General features: G+C 33.7%; 3 protein-coding genes and 1 pseudogene across 6 annotated transcripts in view; 3 read left to right on the forward strand and 1 right to left on the reverse strand.

The window, feature by feature from the left end:
• The first annotated feature begins 1,199 nt into the window (after nucleotides 1-1,199).
• On the forward strand, nucleotides 1,200-3,528 carry LOC108458788 (uncharacterized). The gene has a single exon (XM_017758184.2). It carries the CDS (start codon nucleotides 1,220-1,222, stop codon nucleotides 3,347-3,349), a length of 2,130 nt encoding a protein of 709 aa, XP_017613673.2. The 5' UTR covers nucleotides 1,200-1,219; the 3' UTR covers nucleotides 3,350-3,528.
• Nucleotides 3,529-6,274: 2,746 nt separating this feature from the next.
• On the forward strand, nucleotides 6,275-8,407 carry LOC108460163 (uncharacterized). The gene has a single exon (XM_017759533.2). The coding sequence runs from the start codon at nucleotides 6,275-6,277 to the stop codon at nucleotides 8,405-8,407; it is 2,133 nt and encodes a 710-aa protein (XP_017615022.2).
• Nucleotides 8,408-10,313: 1,906 nt separating this feature from the next.
• On the reverse strand, nucleotides 10,314-11,210 carry LOC108460037 (acidic endochitinase-like; annotated as a pseudogene).
• Nucleotides 11,211-12,569: 1,359 nt separating this feature from the next.
• LOC108458167 (pentatricopeptide repeat-containing protein At5g16640, mitochondrial-like) overlaps nucleotides 12,570-16,370 on the forward strand; it is a 4,101-nt gene continuing 300 nt past the window's right edge. The window contains exons 1-3 of one of the 4 annotated variants that reach the window (XM_053029173.1): nucleotides 12,570-12,835; nucleotides 13,833-14,031; nucleotides 14,152-14,809. In XM_053029173.1, coding sequence (XP_052885133.1) covers nucleotides 13,839-14,031; nucleotides 14,152-14,591 — 633 coding nt within the window. In that variant the 5' untranslated portion in view covers nucleotides 12,570-12,835; nucleotides 13,833-13,838 and the 3' untranslated portion in view covers nucleotides 14,592-14,809. Of the gene's footprint in view, nucleotides 12,836-13,312; nucleotides 13,540-13,832; nucleotides 14,032-14,151; nucleotides 14,810-16,303 lie in introns of those variants that run through there. The other 3 variants (XR_008283533.1, XR_008283531.1, XR_008283532.1) reach the window with 3 other exon arrangements.

Below are 16,370 nucleotides of genomic sequence, written 5' to 3' on the forward strand. Positions count from 1 at the left end.
AAGCAGAGTATGTGGTAGCTGCAGGAGCTGTCAACCAAGCCATTTGGCTAAGAAAAATAATGGCCGATTTAAATCAACACCAAAGGGAAGCAACAGAGATCAATTGTGACAACCAATCTGCTGTTGCAATTGCAAAAAATCAAGTGTCCCATGGGAGAACGAAACACTTCAAGATCAAATTTCATTTTGTTAGAAAGATGGAGCAAGCTCAAGAAGTGAATCTGATTCATTGCCGTTCTGAAGAACAACTTGCTGATATCCTAACGAAGCCCCTTAGTGTGTTAAGATTTGAAGATTTAAGAGCCAAAATGGGAGTTTGCAGCATGCAAGCCAAGGAGGAGTGTTGAAGTTGGCATGCATGCAGCAGATAAAGCAACCAAGGAGCAGACCGTGCAACATAAGTTATCCGGATGAAGTATGAAGAAGCAGATCAAGCTGCTGTAGTATTTCCGGATGAAGTACATACAACTACTAAAGTTGATGCTACTATTCAATTTCAGTTTCATTTTGTTACTTTTGTAATATTTTGTAACTTAGTTAAATTAGAACTAAGTAGATAGTGTATTTAATGCATTCGGTGCTGATAAGATTGATATATCAGTTTATCTAATTTTACAAGTTGCAATTTGCAAGTTGTGCAAGTTGCAATGAAGCCTAAAAATAGTAAGTGAAACCTGTCAAAGCTGACTAGCTTATGACTGGTATATGTACTGGCAGTATGCCATCTTTCAATCTGATGAATTTCAATAGAAATCATTCTAGAAAAAATACTCTCTCAATTTTGCTTTCTTTTACCAAGTAAAATTCTGTTTTGTTTCTCCTGCAAATATAGAGTTTTTTTGAAGCTTAATCTTCCTTCATTCTTTATTCGGATATATTACGCTGTTGTTTAAGATCCAAACTGAAGTTCATATTTCATCTGGATAAAGTGTGTCAAACACCAACATATAGAAATAAAAAATGTGTATTTCATTTGAGATTGACATAATAATAATAATAATAATAATAATAATAATTACCACTCGTTGTTGGATTGATGTAGAATACGAGGCTTGACTCTAAACTTTGTTTATTGTGATCAAATATAAACAAGTATTATTCATACGAATTTTTCTGCAGGCTCTTGTTCTTGGAAATTACGATGTCCAGTGAGAGATGTAGACTAATATCATTATGTTTATCACAATCTTTCTGTCTGAAGAAATTCAAGTCTACAGTTATGGACTGTTCCTTATTCTGTAGGACGAAACTTTGTTTTTTTAATGCTTTCTTCTTCTTGTTTATCATCTCCTCTTTCACATGTTTTCATGTAATCTCTGGCACTGCAACTGAATTTGATTATGGTGTTCACTGTAACTCAGTTGTTCATGAATCTAAACCAGCTGATGAGGAGATCAATATCATGCTTTTTTCTCAACGTCAAAGTGGTCATTTCAGCGGTGGGGATAATGTCCTAAACAATCCTCCTTCACGTTCGTACTTTCCACCCAAATCGAAAGCGTTCATTTTTGAGACTCACCACGTATTTACGACCAATGTTGAGGATGTCTTCAAGGTGGAAGGAAACCTGATTTTTCAAACCTCATTTTCCTACGAACAGAATATCTCTTCTGGAAGCTCATTCATTTCAAGTTCGAGCAATTCAAGCAACCGTGGGACTCTAGACTTCGACTTTCGAGGCTTCTGGTCTCGAATTACCGGAAAGCTTTGCATGGTCGGATCAAGTTATGCTTACTCCAAAGAAGGTAAAGTGCTTCATCTTGCTGCTGTTCTTAAGATTAATAATCTTAAAAATTCAAGTACCATAAGAACTTTAGTCACTGGTACCATGGATAGCTTGAATTCTGCTGATGATCCAAATTATTTTGAGCGAATTTCACTACTGATGTTTCCTCAAGTAAATTACACTTATATTACGGTGTCGAAACAGTTTAGTGAAGAGTATCCTCGGGGAACCGATGTCCAACCGGAGTTGTCCCTTAGATTATCGCGAACTCGAACCATTTGCGATATGTTTTCAGGTGGAGGCAATGCTTTCGAACTGGAGTATACTGGTAGTTGTAAGTCTTCAAAGACTTGCAATCCATTTGGTGATAGTATTGGATATTTGCCTTCGGTGATGTCATTGAGTATGATTCAGTGCTCCAATGATAGGCTAAGCTTGAGGTTTCTGATAGAATTTTGGAACAATAGTTACCGGGGATATTATGGCTCTCCCAATATTAGTACTTCATTAATTGGAGAAGGATCTTGGGATGAAAAGAAGAATCGGCTTCATATCGTTGCGTGCCGAATCTATGATGCATCGAGCTCCTTGGATAAATCTCATGTTGGAGACTGCACAACAAGATTGAGCTTAAGATTCCCAGCCATCTTGTCTATCAGAAACACAAGCACCATTGTAGGAGAAATTTGGAGTGTGAAGCCTAGGAATGAATCAGGGTTCTTTGACAGGGTCCAGTTTCGTTCTGGGGGACGAATTCAACTTCAAGGTTTGAAGTATGATTACATGGAAATGGACAAAGTGAAGAAATCATGTCCAATGAAGAATCCTAGGCCTAGCAGCAACAAAGGACAATATCCATCTGACTTTTCTCCAGACATGCGGTATAGGTTGTTGGCCATCGAAGGTTCTAAAGGAAGAATTGGATGGGGTTCTTTGGATCCTCTTGCGGTAGGCGATCAACAATATCAGAGATTTCCATTTCTACTACCATCCTCAAGCTCAAAGCCTAATAATCCTGCTGTTGAATCCGATTCCAACAGTGGCTTGCTTAATATCAGCTATAAAATAAGCATCACACTATCTAGTTCGAAATTGGATGATGGTCTTAATCCGGTTAATGATTCTTCAAATGAATATTTGCGAACCAAAATCCGAATTTCTGCTGAAGGGGTTTATGATATAGCAACAGGTGGCCTGTGCATGGTTGGCTGCAGGCATTTAAGGTCAGGTGACAAATCGTTTTCAAGTGATTCTATGGATTGTGAGATCCTCGTGAAAATCAGTTTTCCTCCATTGAACTCGGACATGAGAAGTAAGATCAAAGGAAGCATCCAGAGCATGCGCGAAAAAACCGATCCTCTGTCCTTCAAGCCTCTGCAGTTTTCGGGAAGATCTGAGCATCGCAGTCGGATAATGGAACAGATTGTGATAACTGATTTCGAGACTAGATCGATTTGGAGAGTGAATTTCGATTTGATCATGGTGCAGATTACTTTTCAACTGATTGGGGCTTTATTGTTAATGTGTCAGTTATGTTCTTTTCGGTACAATAATACAGTACCAACAACACTTCGGCGGTGGATATTTCCTTCCGAAGAGATTCCACTAATCGGTGACAGATAAGGAACTTCCAGTGGATACTATTTGACAAAACAAGCCACCAAATACTCATGCCGAAGAAGAGTTGAGGACACCAAGTAAACTTCTAAAATAGCTAGATGTAGTCTATATAAAGTGTTCAATAAATTGTAACTTTTCAAATATGGAAATTGTTTTCTTATAGTTTTGGTGACCGGGTTTAATTGCGATCTCTTTTAGTGTGAAAACCCTTGCCTCGCTTCGGGGACAGAAAGGCAGGCACATAGTTAAGGATTGGCAAGTGCCGGATTCTTTAAAATAGAAAATTTTTATTTAAATTTTTTAAAATTTTAAATTAATAAAAATAAAAATAAATGAGATAATTAATATAAGAGATTCACAAAAGAGTTTAGCATCCACTATTTTAGATTTAGTGAGCCCTGTAGTATAAAGGGTATTGATATGAATTTATATTCAAAGAAAATATTTCCTAAATATATGAAAAATTATTTAAAAAATAAACATAATCACATTGAATATAATCATATTTAACATTTACACTAATTCTAATTAAGGTGAGGGTTAGTATTTAGTTTGACGTTAGTTTACATTTCTTTTATTTCACAAGTGTTTTTAAAAAATTATGAGTTTTAAATTTTTTTTTATTATATTTTATAGTACACTTGTCAATACCTTGATCTTGGAGCCTAAAACTTCACTGATAATGTACCAAATATTTTCTCTATATGTAATTCATCTATTTCTTTGGTCTTGTTTATAAGTTTGGGGAACTTCATAAACTCCAAAACACATCAGCTTTCAAAGGATTAATATATACGGAGGTATATAAATTTTATAATTTATATTTATTTGGTATCTAATTTTTATAGATCTAATTAGTACCTAAATTTAAAAACCATAAACAAAGTTGGTACGTTTTATTAGTATGGACTAACATTGTTAGTTTTTTTACCTAACAACTAGGGGCGTAGCTAGGGGGGCTGGCATGGGGCCCGGCCCCCCTAAAATGTAAAATTATATTTTTGACCCTTTAAATTTTTAAAAATTTTAAATTAGTAAAGATAAAATTGCACTTTGGCTCCCCTAAAATTATAAAAATTTAATTTAATCCTTTACAAATTATAAAGATATAAACTATAGAAAATTAAAATATCATCCGGCCCCCCCTAAAAAAATTTTCTGGCTTCTCCCCTGCTAACAACTAATAGAATGTTGACACATGACGTTAAAAAAAATAAAAAACATATATTTTTAAAAAATTAAAAGATTATGATTTTTTATTTATTTTGAATGCATTATGAAATTGGACAATTGTTTAGATTAGTTTGAAGTTGGTCATGTTAATTACGAATATTTTAATAATTTTTATATTTTTATAATTTAAAAATAACAATATAATTCTTTAAAAAAATCTTGTTTTTTTTATATTTTATATTTTTTATATTTTGAAGAATTTTTCTTGAATTTTAGGATTCTTTATTTTTATTTCAAGTGCACAATAAATTTAGACTCGAGTCATCCATATACAAATGAATCTGAATAATCATTTGTACAGATTCATTCTAATGTGTATTCCTCTTGTAATTTTATATATTCTTTTAGAATTTCAAAAATAATAATATTAAAATATCTTTTAAATAAATTCTAATTTTATTAATTAAATTAATTATAATCATTTTAAAAATCTGATCTGGAATTTTTTAAAATTTATTACTCGAGTAATAAAAATATTTTAAAACAATTTTTCATCATTATTTTTTAAAGTCTAGAAGAAAAATTAAATTAATTTTAAAATGATTTATTACTTAAGTGATAAAAATAATTTTATTTTAAATTTGGAATTCATTTTAAAAATCATATTATTTTTTAAATTATAAAAAATATAAAATTACTAGAGAAATATATGTTTAGAATGAAGTTAAACAAATGGTTACTCAGATTCATTTGTATCTAGACAACTATTTTTCAGATTTATTGTGCACTTAAAATAAAAATTAAAATCCTAAAATTAAAAAAAATCTACAAAACATAAAAACAGAAAATTTAAGTAAATACAAGGTTTATATTAAAAATATTATATTGTTATTTTTGAAATTATAAAAAATATTACAGTGAATCTGGATAAACCGCTGTCCAAATATTTATGCATGCAAAATAAAAAATAAAATTCCTAATTTTTATTTATTTAAATTTTTGAAAAAATTATTTTTATGACACATGTCATCATTCTGTTCCACTAGGTAAAAAAATACTAACCATATTATTAGAGACCACTAATCTAAGATCTAACGTCCCACTACATTCACTTAACCAAATTTGAGAAGGGAAAACTCATAATTTATGTGTTGAAATTAAGGTTTATTGCTTTTTCACTATTTCAATTTCTCTTCATTTTATATTGTCATTTGCTCAACCTCTCCTAATCTTCTATTGCTTTTCATAGCCATTTTCTGCAACCTCTTGTTCTTGGAAATTTCCTATGTCCAGTAAGAGATGTAGAGTAAAATTCAAGTCAACATTTAATTAAATGGATGGTTGATTTCAAGTCTCCGAAAATGAATGATTGGACCATTTTTGAGCAAATAGCAGGCACTTTCATTCATCTCTATGCTCCAGTTTCTTAAATAAAGTCAGCTGTAGGACCTGCCAAGAAAAGTCTTTGGTTTGGACCCAAAAACTGGAAAAATGTGTGTATTTCTGTTGAGATTGACTTAGCTATAATAATAACCACTCGTATTGGGATGAGGTAGTGCCGAGGCTTGACTCTAAACTTTATTTAATGTGATCAAATATAATTATTCATACGCATATTTCTGCAAGCTCTTGTTCTTGGAAATTTCCTATGTCCAGTGAGAGATGTAGAGTAATATTTATATTTCAGACCATTTCAAAGATTTTGCAATAACTTCTCTATCACAATCTTATTTGATGAAATTCAAGTCTATAGTTATGGACTGTTCCATATTCTGTAGGACGAAACTTTGTTTTACTAATGCTTTCTTCCTCTTGCTTATCATCTCCTCTTTTACTTGTCTTCATGTAGTCTTTGGCACTGAAAATGAATTTGATTATGGTGTTCACTGTAACTCAGTTGTTCATGAATCCAAACCAGCTGATGAGGAGTTCAATATCACGCCTTTCCCCGGACGTCAAAATGGTTACTTCAGTGGTGGTGATAAAGTCCTAAACAATCCTCCTTCACATTTCTACTCTCCACCCGAATCGAAAACGTTACTTTTTGAGACTCACCACGTATTTAAAACCCATGCTGATGATGTCTTTATGGTGGAAGGAAACCTGATTTTTCAAACCTCGTTTTCCTACGAACAGAATATCTCCTCTGGAAGCTCATTCATTTCAAGTTCGAGCAATTCAAGCAACCGTGGGACTCTAGACTTCCATTTTCGAGGCTTCTGGTCTCGAATTACCGGGAAGCTTTGCATGGTGGGAAAGAGTTATGCTTACTCCAAAGAAGGTAAATTGCTTCATCTTGCAGCTGTTCTTAAGATTAATAATCTTAAAAATTCAAGTACTATAAGAACTTTAGTCACTGGTACCATGGATAGCTTGAATTCTGTTGATGATCCAAATTATTTTGAGCGAATTTCACTACTGATGTTTCCTCAAGTAAATTACACTTATACTATGGTGTCAAAACAGTTTAGTGAAGGGTGTTCTCGGGGAACCAATGTCCAACCGGAATTGTCCCTTAGATTATTGCGAACTAGAACCATTTGCGACATGTTTTTAGGAGGAGGCAATGCTTTCGAACTGGAGTATACTGGTAGTTGTAAGTCTTCAAAAAGTTGCTATCCATTCGGTGATAGTATTGGATATTTGCCTTCGGTGATGTCATTGAGTATGATTCAGTGCTCGAATGATAGGCTAAGCTTGAGGTTTCTGATAGAATTTCGGAACAATAGCTACAGGGGATATTATGGCTCTCCCAATATTAGTACTTCATTAATTGGAGAAGGATCTTGGGATGAAAAGAAGAACCGGCTGCATATCGTTGCTTGCCGAATCTATGATGCATCAAGCTCCTTGGAGAAGTCTCATGTTGGAGACTGCACAACAAGGTTGAGCTTAAGATTCCCAGCCATCTTGTCTATCAGAAACACAAGCACCATTGTAGGAGAAATTTGGAGTGTGAAACCTAGGAACGAATCAGGGTTCTTTGACAGGGTCCAGTTTCGTTCTGGGGGACGAATTAAACTTCAAGGTTTGAAGTATGAGTACATGGAAATGGACAAAGTGAAGAAATCATGTCCAATGAAGAATCCTAGGAATAGTAGCAACAGGGGACAATATCTATATGGTTATTCTCCAGACATGCGGTTTAGGTTGTGGGTCATCGAAGGTTCTAAAGGAATAATCGGATGGGGTTCTTTGGATCCTCTTGCAGTAGGCGATCAACAGTATCAGAGATTTCCATTTCTACTACCATCTTCAAGCTCAAAGCCTAATAATGCTGGTCTTGAGTCCGATTCCAACAGTGGCTTGCTTAATATCAGCTATAAAATAAGCATCACACTATCTAGTTCGAAATTGGATGGTGGTCTTAATCTGGTTAATGATTCTTCAAATGAATCCCTGCGAACCAAAATCCGAATTTCTGCTGAAGGGGTTTATGATATAGCGACTGGTAGCCTGTGCATGGTTGGCTGCAGACATTTAAGGTCAGGTGACAAATCGTTTTCAAGTGATTCTATGGATTGTGAGATCCTCGTGAAAATCAGTTTTCCTCCATTGAACTCGGACATGAGAAGTAAGATCAAAGGAAGCATCCAGAGCATGCGCGAAAAACCCGATCCTCTGTCCTTCAAGCCTCTTCAGTTTTCGGGAAGATCTGGTTATCGCAGTCGGATAATGGAACAGATTGTGACAACTGATTTCGAGACTAGATCGATTTGGAGAATAATGAATTTCGATATGATCATGGTGCAGATTACTTTTCAACTGCTTGGGATGTTATTGTTATTCTGTCAGTTATGTTCTTTTCGGTACAATAATACAGTCCCAACAACACTTCGGCGGTCTATATTTCCTTCCGAAGAGATTCCACTAATCGGTGACAGATGAGGAACTTCCAGTGGATTCAGAAGAACAATTGCCAATGAAATATAGGACCTAGTGCACGCTTTGTGTTAACTATTTTTGCTTACCATGGACTTGTTTTTAATACTGTGCCGAAAAAATCATGTAAATTGATTTTTTTTATAGCTTAATGAGTCTGATGTAAAATAAAGTTAGAAATGAAAAATGTTTTTAATACATTATCGCTAAAATTCCGACTTACCCTCGTTATTCTTCTGGATCTACTTCCATTGACAGGTGGAGTGTTGTGAGGTCCGGTCTCATCAGTGTATATCAATTGTAACTTTACAATAGCTCTTTAAGTTTACTGCTTGAATGGAAGTCTCGATTGCTTTCCTTGTTGGTAAGCTCAAGCAATGGAGACTTTGAATCAATTGCTTTCTTTGGAAATTCAGAACAGCTGCATGATCGAAATATTCAAGCGTCTTGTGCCAAACTTCAGCATGGACATTTGTTGCAGAGATCAATGGATCAAGTGCAAAGCTCTTCCCTTTAATTTTTTCTTTGAATACATCATTGCTATTTGTATCTTTGATTAAACACTGATTTGTTTCAAAGATAATTTTGAAACCCTTTTGAATTAATTGGCCAACACTCAACAATTTTTGACTCACGTTAGGTACAAGTAACACATCTTTGATGAATTTTATACCTGAAATGTTTTCAATTGCAACAGTCTTTTCCCTTGACTGCAATGTACTCACTGTTGCCGATCTTTACTTGGGAAACTACTGAAGAATCCAATTCCTTGAAGAGATCATGATCAAAAGTCATATAATTGGTGCAATCACTTTCAATGAGTCACTTCTCACTTGAATGACAGGTTGCAAAGCAAGTGGCCATAAAGAGTTGCTCCTCTTCTTCGTCGCCAACTTGAACAGCATTCTCTTGTTGCAAATTCACTTGTGCGATAGTCTTTTGCTGAGTATTGCTTTTGCAATTTATTTGATGATGCTTCATCTTCTGACACTTTTCACATTGGTGGTCTGACTTTCTCCAGCATTTGAAAGGTGAATGACCCTTTCTTCTTGTTTACAAGAAGGAAAATCAGGTTTTGTTAATATAATGGAAGAATCAGAATCAGAATTTTCCTTCTTGTTCTTTTCATATTTTTTTCCCTTTCCTCCTCAACTGTACTGAACTTCCACAGCTAATGCACATTCAACAAACCCTTCAGATCTTATGAACCTTTGTATGTAATGCTATTATTTTTTTCTTTATTTAATGCTACACTTTGTATGTAAATTATGTATTAAAAAATATATAGCAAATCACATTTGATTGCTAAATTTAGTCTGTCTTTCCTTTCTTCATTTGCCAGAAAAACAACATTTTTGTTGGCTACTTCTCTTAATTACCATGGAGAAGTTTGTACCAACACTTAAGTTACGGTTTTCATGTTTGAAAAATACTCTTAGGACTAATTATTCAGATTTAAGTGTGAATGTTGAATATAATGTATAATATTGGTATGATAAATTATTTCCATATTTTCCATGTGTACAGAGTATCTTTGGAATTGGAGGGTCATATCCCTTCTCCCATGTCTGCGTATGTGATGAATATGGGTGTCAAAAACGAATACTTCAAGATGCAGAGCTGGAGCAACACAAATTCGAACATTTGAAACATTATGATACAACACGGTGTACGATCCACGTATTGGCAGTTTGTAATTTCAAGTAACTTTTCGTGGATTCAAAAGGCAATTGTTCTTGTTGTTCTGCAGAACCTAATTATATGATAAATTCACAAATCCGAATTGAGTTTTTAAGTTCAAACGTGGGATAAGGGAGGGGAAAGGTTCAACATGTAGAATACATATTTCCATTACATTAAAAACATGGTTAAACTTACATATTAATACAAGTATAACAGATAAAAACTCTTCTTAGACATAATTTTTAATGGCTGAACTGTATCCAGTCTGATCATCATGGTACTTAGACCACAGCATTACACCTCCATACTTGGCAGAACCTCTGATGGCAGGAAGTACTTGAGAAACAATATCCGATACAGGGATGAAGTCGCTACCAGCTGCCTCGGGTGATGCTGGGAGTCCTAAGAAAATTTTGGTAGCCGGAACATTTGTAGTCCATTGCTTCCATGCATTTTCAAGGTTTGAAATATCACCATCAGAGTATTGGCATTGAAGATTGTTATAGAATTGTAGCCAAACATTGTCAAAAAGGCCAGTTTTAAGGGCACCCCCAACCCAAGCATCAGGGAATGGACACTGAGGGGCTGCTGTCAAGTATACTTTCTTGCCGTGTTGGCTATACCAGGAGAGATACTTCGCAAGATCATCCCAATGTTGGTTTGTTCCACCTTCGATATCAAAATCAATTCCGTCCAAAATGGCATCACCAAAAGGTCGAGAGGCCGATTGTCCCCCCAAGAAATTGTTCCACAAGTAGGTCGCAACATGTCTAGCATCGTCGGATGAGGCAAGGAAATAGCTCCCTGCTCCTCCTCCTAGTGAAAGTATTACTTTAATCCCTTATGCTTGACATGATTTGATGTCTGAGCTTAAATCAGTGCATCCATTGCTATAAGGATCACAATGACCAGCAAGGTTGATCATTGGAGTCTGTCCATTGCCAAATGTCGGAAGGAATGCTAAGTTCACAAAGTCATAGTTGCCGGTCACACATGTCGCCGCCAATGTGCCCTCATCACTGTTCTGACCCCAGTAAATTGCGATGTCACCGGCATCTATACCAGTAACTAGCACCAGAATCACTGAGGTGGCAAATGCAAGTAAGATTGCAGACTCAATAGCCATCTTTCTTTGCTAGTGCTGGAATCGTTTTGTACACTTATAGTGTTCGTCAAAGCATCCTTTTATAGGTGAAAATGCTTATCAGAAACCAAATAAGATATTAAATTCTCTGAATGACTGCTCAAATATACAAGAAATGAACCTTTTTCAAGGCATTGTTCACTATTTGGTGGCTTATGATTGTCTCTTTTTACTTGAAGTTGTTGCTGTTAGATTGGTATTGTCAGTTTGTCATATTAGGCATAGATATGTATTTACATTGATTATTTTTAATGTATTGGATGGAGATATAGCTTTTAGAATATCAAAATTAAAATGATAAAATTAAGGGTGCAAATTGAAAATTTAAACTCATCTGACTCTTGCTTTGTCACTGTAAGTATATGGAGTATGATGATACGAATCCATTGTCTGTATACAAACAAAACCTTCATAGATGACAAAATCAACTCTCCATTTAATTTATTTTATCTCCAAAATTTCAATTTAAAGAAAATTTAGGATACTGTAAAATATTTTTCATAAAACATTTTCATTTTAAGGTGTTTGTTTAATGAAAATAAATTATCAAAGAAAACCATTTTCCAAAAAACAGATAAAGTTCACTTTCTTCATTATCGAATAAACAAAAAGGTAACATTTTATAGCAACAAAAGATATACTCTTTTTACTGAAGAAAAAATAGTCCCTTATATTCTAATTTTATATTTTTACAATTTAATCTTGAAATAAAAATTTTTACTATTCTACAATTTAATTCTTCAAAAATAGATTTTCTTTTTTATGGTTCAATCCTAAACTTCGTTTTGTAAAATTTTACAAAAAATCCCTTTTCTAAAATTTCTAAATTTTATAATTTGGTCCTTATAATTAAAATTGTCAAAATTTCTAAAATTAATCCTTACTTTTGAACAGTTAAACTTTCATATTCTATTTTTTAGAATTGTAAATTTTAAATAATGTAAATTAGTCTTAAAACTCAAATTTTGAAATTTTTACAATTTAACCCCTATAGTTTCAAACTTTACTATTTTATGTTCAACTTTTCAACTTTTTATATTTCATAATCATATAATTTAGTTACTATATCAATGTTTCAAGTTTCACTACTCAAACCCTTATAATTCAAATTTTTATAATTTGGTCCTTCAATTTTATCAAATTAAATAAATTTTCAAATTACTCATCCAAATAATATTAATATTAAATATTTACCACTTTCAACTTAATTAACTTGTATAAAATATTTTCAGAAAATCTATCAATTAATAGAAAATATTTTATATTTTCAGAAATCCTCAAACAATTAAAAAAATTATTTTAAGCATATTTATTCAAACACCAAAAAAAAAAAATAATTTTTTAAGAAAATTAGGTAAATTTCCAAAAAGTTCAATTCCTGAATTTGCAGCGAAACAAAAAAGACCAATGCTCATAATGTGAATTTGGGCTGAATGCTAGGGCTACGGGAGAGGCGTCCAAAGTAAAGTGAGGAAGTTGAAATCTCCGGTAAATATTGTAGTAAAAAACAACGAAAATCAGGCAAGTCGAGATTAGAGATTGAAGCAATTCCATGGAGCCTCTCTCTTACGGCTATTCCAGACGGGAGAGTAACGAATCGAAATAAGGTTTCATTTTCAAGCTCAGCGCTCTTTGGTTTTTCATTTTGCTTACTTTCAAGAAATGGATAAGCTTCCTTCTTCTTTTATTCTTTGTTCAGTTGTTAATTTTCTTCTTTTTTTAACACCATTGCTATCCACATCGAAGCCTTAAGTAAGAAACCCATGTCTATTAGAGGAAAGGGGGAAAAAGATGATCGCTTCGATAATGTTAATGATGCTTTGATAAATCTTAAGTAAGAAATCCATTGTGGAATTTAAAAAATTATTAGGAGCCATTGTTAGGATGAAACATTATGCCATTGTTGTTTCTATGTATAGACAGATCGATTTATTGGGCGTTTCCCATGCTGTTTATTCTTTCAACATCTTGATTAATTGCTTTTGTCAATTAGGTCGAATTGATTTTGGGTTTTCTGTTTTGGGGAAAATGCTGAAATTAGGTGTTGAACCTAATGTTGTAACTTTTTCAACTTTGATTAATAGGCTTTGTAATCAAAGTAAGATTTTCGAGGCCGTTAGTATGTTCGATGAAATGACTTAAAGAGGGTATCAACCTAATTTGATTGTTTACAGTACAAAACTTAAGGGGTTGTGTAAGAGTGACAATACTGATAGATCTGTTAGGTTTCTAAGGCTGATGGAAGGAAGAGGTTTTCAACCCAATATTGTAGCATATAGTACTCTGATTGACTGTCTTTGTAAGAATGGGTTGGTAAAGGAGGCTCTCGATCTCTTCTTGGAAATGAAGGATAAAGGCATTAGACCTGATATCTTTACTTATAGTGGTATGTGTAATTCACGCCAGCAGGAGTCAACAAGGCTTTTGAATGAAATGGTTGATAACAATATTTCACTTAATATTGTCACATATACTATATTGATTGATGCACTTTGCAAAGAAGGAATGATTTCAAAAGCTGTAGAAACTGTTGGCATAATGAGAAAACAAGGCATTGAGCCCAATGTTGTGACGTATAATATATTGATTGATGCACATTGCAAGGAAGAGATGGTTTCTGCAGCTGAGGATATTGTTGATGCAATGATAAAGCGAGACATTGAGCCTGATGTTGTTACCTATAATGCATTAATCAATGGCCATTGCTTGCTGAAGGAAATGGATAAAGCTAGAAGAGTTTTTAACTTGATGATTGAGAAGGGTTGTGCACCTAATATAGTTACTTGCAGCAGTCTTATGCAAAGTATGTTTCAATTAGGGAGAGCTTCAACTGCATGTGAACTTTTTAGGAAGATGCTTGCTTCTGGACAAGTTCCAGATATAGTGACCTGTTTGATTTTGCTGAATGGTTTGTGCAAAACAGGTCATATCAAAGAGGCATTGAAACTTTTTCAAGCAATGCGAAACAGTGGGTTGGTACTTGATATTGTCCCATATACTATCCTAATTGATGGGTTGTGTAAAGCTGGGCATATCGCACTTGCCAAGGAATTATTTCATCAACTCTCAAACAATGGTTTAAAACCGAATGTTTACACATATTGTATAATGATTAATGGACTGTGTAAAGAGGGATTGCCAGAGGAAGCATATAAGATGTTTGGGAGCATGGGAGATAATGGTAGTTTGCCTAATAGCTGCTGTTATAATGTAATGATACGGGGGTTCCTTTTAAACGGCTATATCTTAAAGGCAACACAACTTCTTACGGAAATGGTTGGTAAGGGCTTTTCTGTCGATATATTCACTGCCATCTTATTTATGGATCTCATTGTGCACTCTAATAAATCAATCTTGCTCTGAAATGTTTCACAAATTGTGTAAAGATCATCACTTGCAATGTGAATCAGTTTGTACATAACCATTGCACAGTGATAAAAGAATTTGGAAACTAGAATGAGTTTTAGTGTCTATTTTCAATTTTGTTGATTTTGTTCTAACTTGTGTGGTAAGTGAGAATCTTTTTAGCGGGTAATTTTAAGAAATTAGGGGAAAACCAACATTAAATGATTTCTGGAAAATATGGTTTTCTGAAAAATGTAATATTTTCTTGTGTTTAAATGATTTTAGGTAAAACATTTTACATTATTTTCTTAAAGTCATTTTTCAAAATACATAAATATATTCATAACGGAAAAATATTTCTTTTCACTATTTAATTACAAAACTATTGTAAAATAAAATATTCATTTTTAATCAAACTCAGTTAACTTAATTATTCTTGTAGAAGTATTTGTTATGGTTATTGCAATATATAAATGAAGTCACATATATAGGTGTTTGTGTTTGGAATATATGAGGTTCTGAACTTCAAAAGGAAAATGTTTAGAACTTGATTCCTTGGTCTCCTATAAGGAACTTAATAGGAATAGGGTCTTCGAGATGGTACAACTTGCATTATTGTTCATATCTAGCCCTAAGAGAAGCTAACAACTTCTTTGCTACAAGTCAAAATAAGGAACCATATATCACTAGTAGAAAATAAATTAAAGCAAGAAACCTAAAAATCAAAGTTAAATCTTTAGAACGAAATTGTAGATTTCAAGCTTCATAAAGCAGGTTCCAACACTGTCATTTACATCCCTAATAATATCCCCAATAGCATAAACCATATTTGAAAACTCTAATTTACATTCCAAAAACAAGGATCAGAAGTTCGGGATAAAAACTAAGCTTTTCAAGCAAATTTAGAAACTAATACTCATGTGTTATTACTTGACTTTGTTCATTCGATAGCCCATATGTTTGGTGGTCACAGATTACTTTTGAAGGTAGAAGCGAACAAGGTTCCATAGACTTAAGGTACCCTTTCTTTCTTCTTAAAATAAGGTAAAGTGCTGAGCATGGTGGGGTAGGAGCACCCAGTTGGAAAGATTTTTGTCTTTACCGAAAAGTCTCAAGTCCCCCAAGTCACACGGAGTCTAACCGGGCATTTTATCAATATGAGATAATCTTAATACAATATAAGACTCATGATTTAGGCAATTCAATCTTCCATGTGTATTTCAGATTATTCAATCCTATGTTTCTTCTAATTCCAAATCATACTAAACCCAAACATCATACAAGTTTATGAATTACTGAGCTATAAATTGACCATTAGATCTTATACACTTCAGTGACGAGTTAATAGAGACCCCTATAATAGGGTTATTCAAATAAGTCTGTAATCTTCTTTTATACTGAATCAGTTGTGCAATTTCTAAAGTCTTGGATTATCCTAGGTAGGCACATTCGTTAGTCTATACTAATAATAGAATAGGCTTAGAAAATGTCAGGTGCGAAAGGAAGAACTTGTGTACTGTCTACGAACATTGTGACTTTTGCAGGGTTGAGAGTGCTCAAGAAACTGAGTTTTAGTTATAAGAAACTGAGTTTTAGTTATAATGTTTAAAACCATTGCAAAGTGTTCTCATTTGAAGCTCTGTCGGAATAGAACCCTTTATTTAATAAATCCTATCTGTTTTTTCTTGAATTTTCTTATGGTTTTTTATCCTTTATTTAAGCATTGCCAGGTTCCAGGTTCTATTTATCTTTTAAAGGAGCCAAGGGGAGCAGGTAGGGCCCGGCCTCCTAAAGTTA

Source organism: Gossypium arboreum, chromosome 5 (genome assembly GCF_025698485.1).
Source record: "Gossypium arboreum isolate Shixiya-1 chromosome 5, ASM2569848v2, whole genome shotgun sequence".
NCBI lineage: Eukaryota > Viridiplantae > Streptophyta > Magnoliopsida > Malvales > Malvaceae > Gossypium > Gossypium arboreum.

Excerpts from the sequence above, each read along its gene's own strand:
- LOC108460163 (XM_017759533.2), top strand. The coding sequence starts at position 6,275 with ATGGACTGTTCCATATTCTGTAGGACGAAACTTTGTTTTACTAATGCT.
- LOC108458788 (XM_017758184.2), top strand. The coding sequence starts at position 1,220 with ATGGACTGTTCCTTATTCTGTAGGACGAAACTTTGTTTTTTTAATGCT.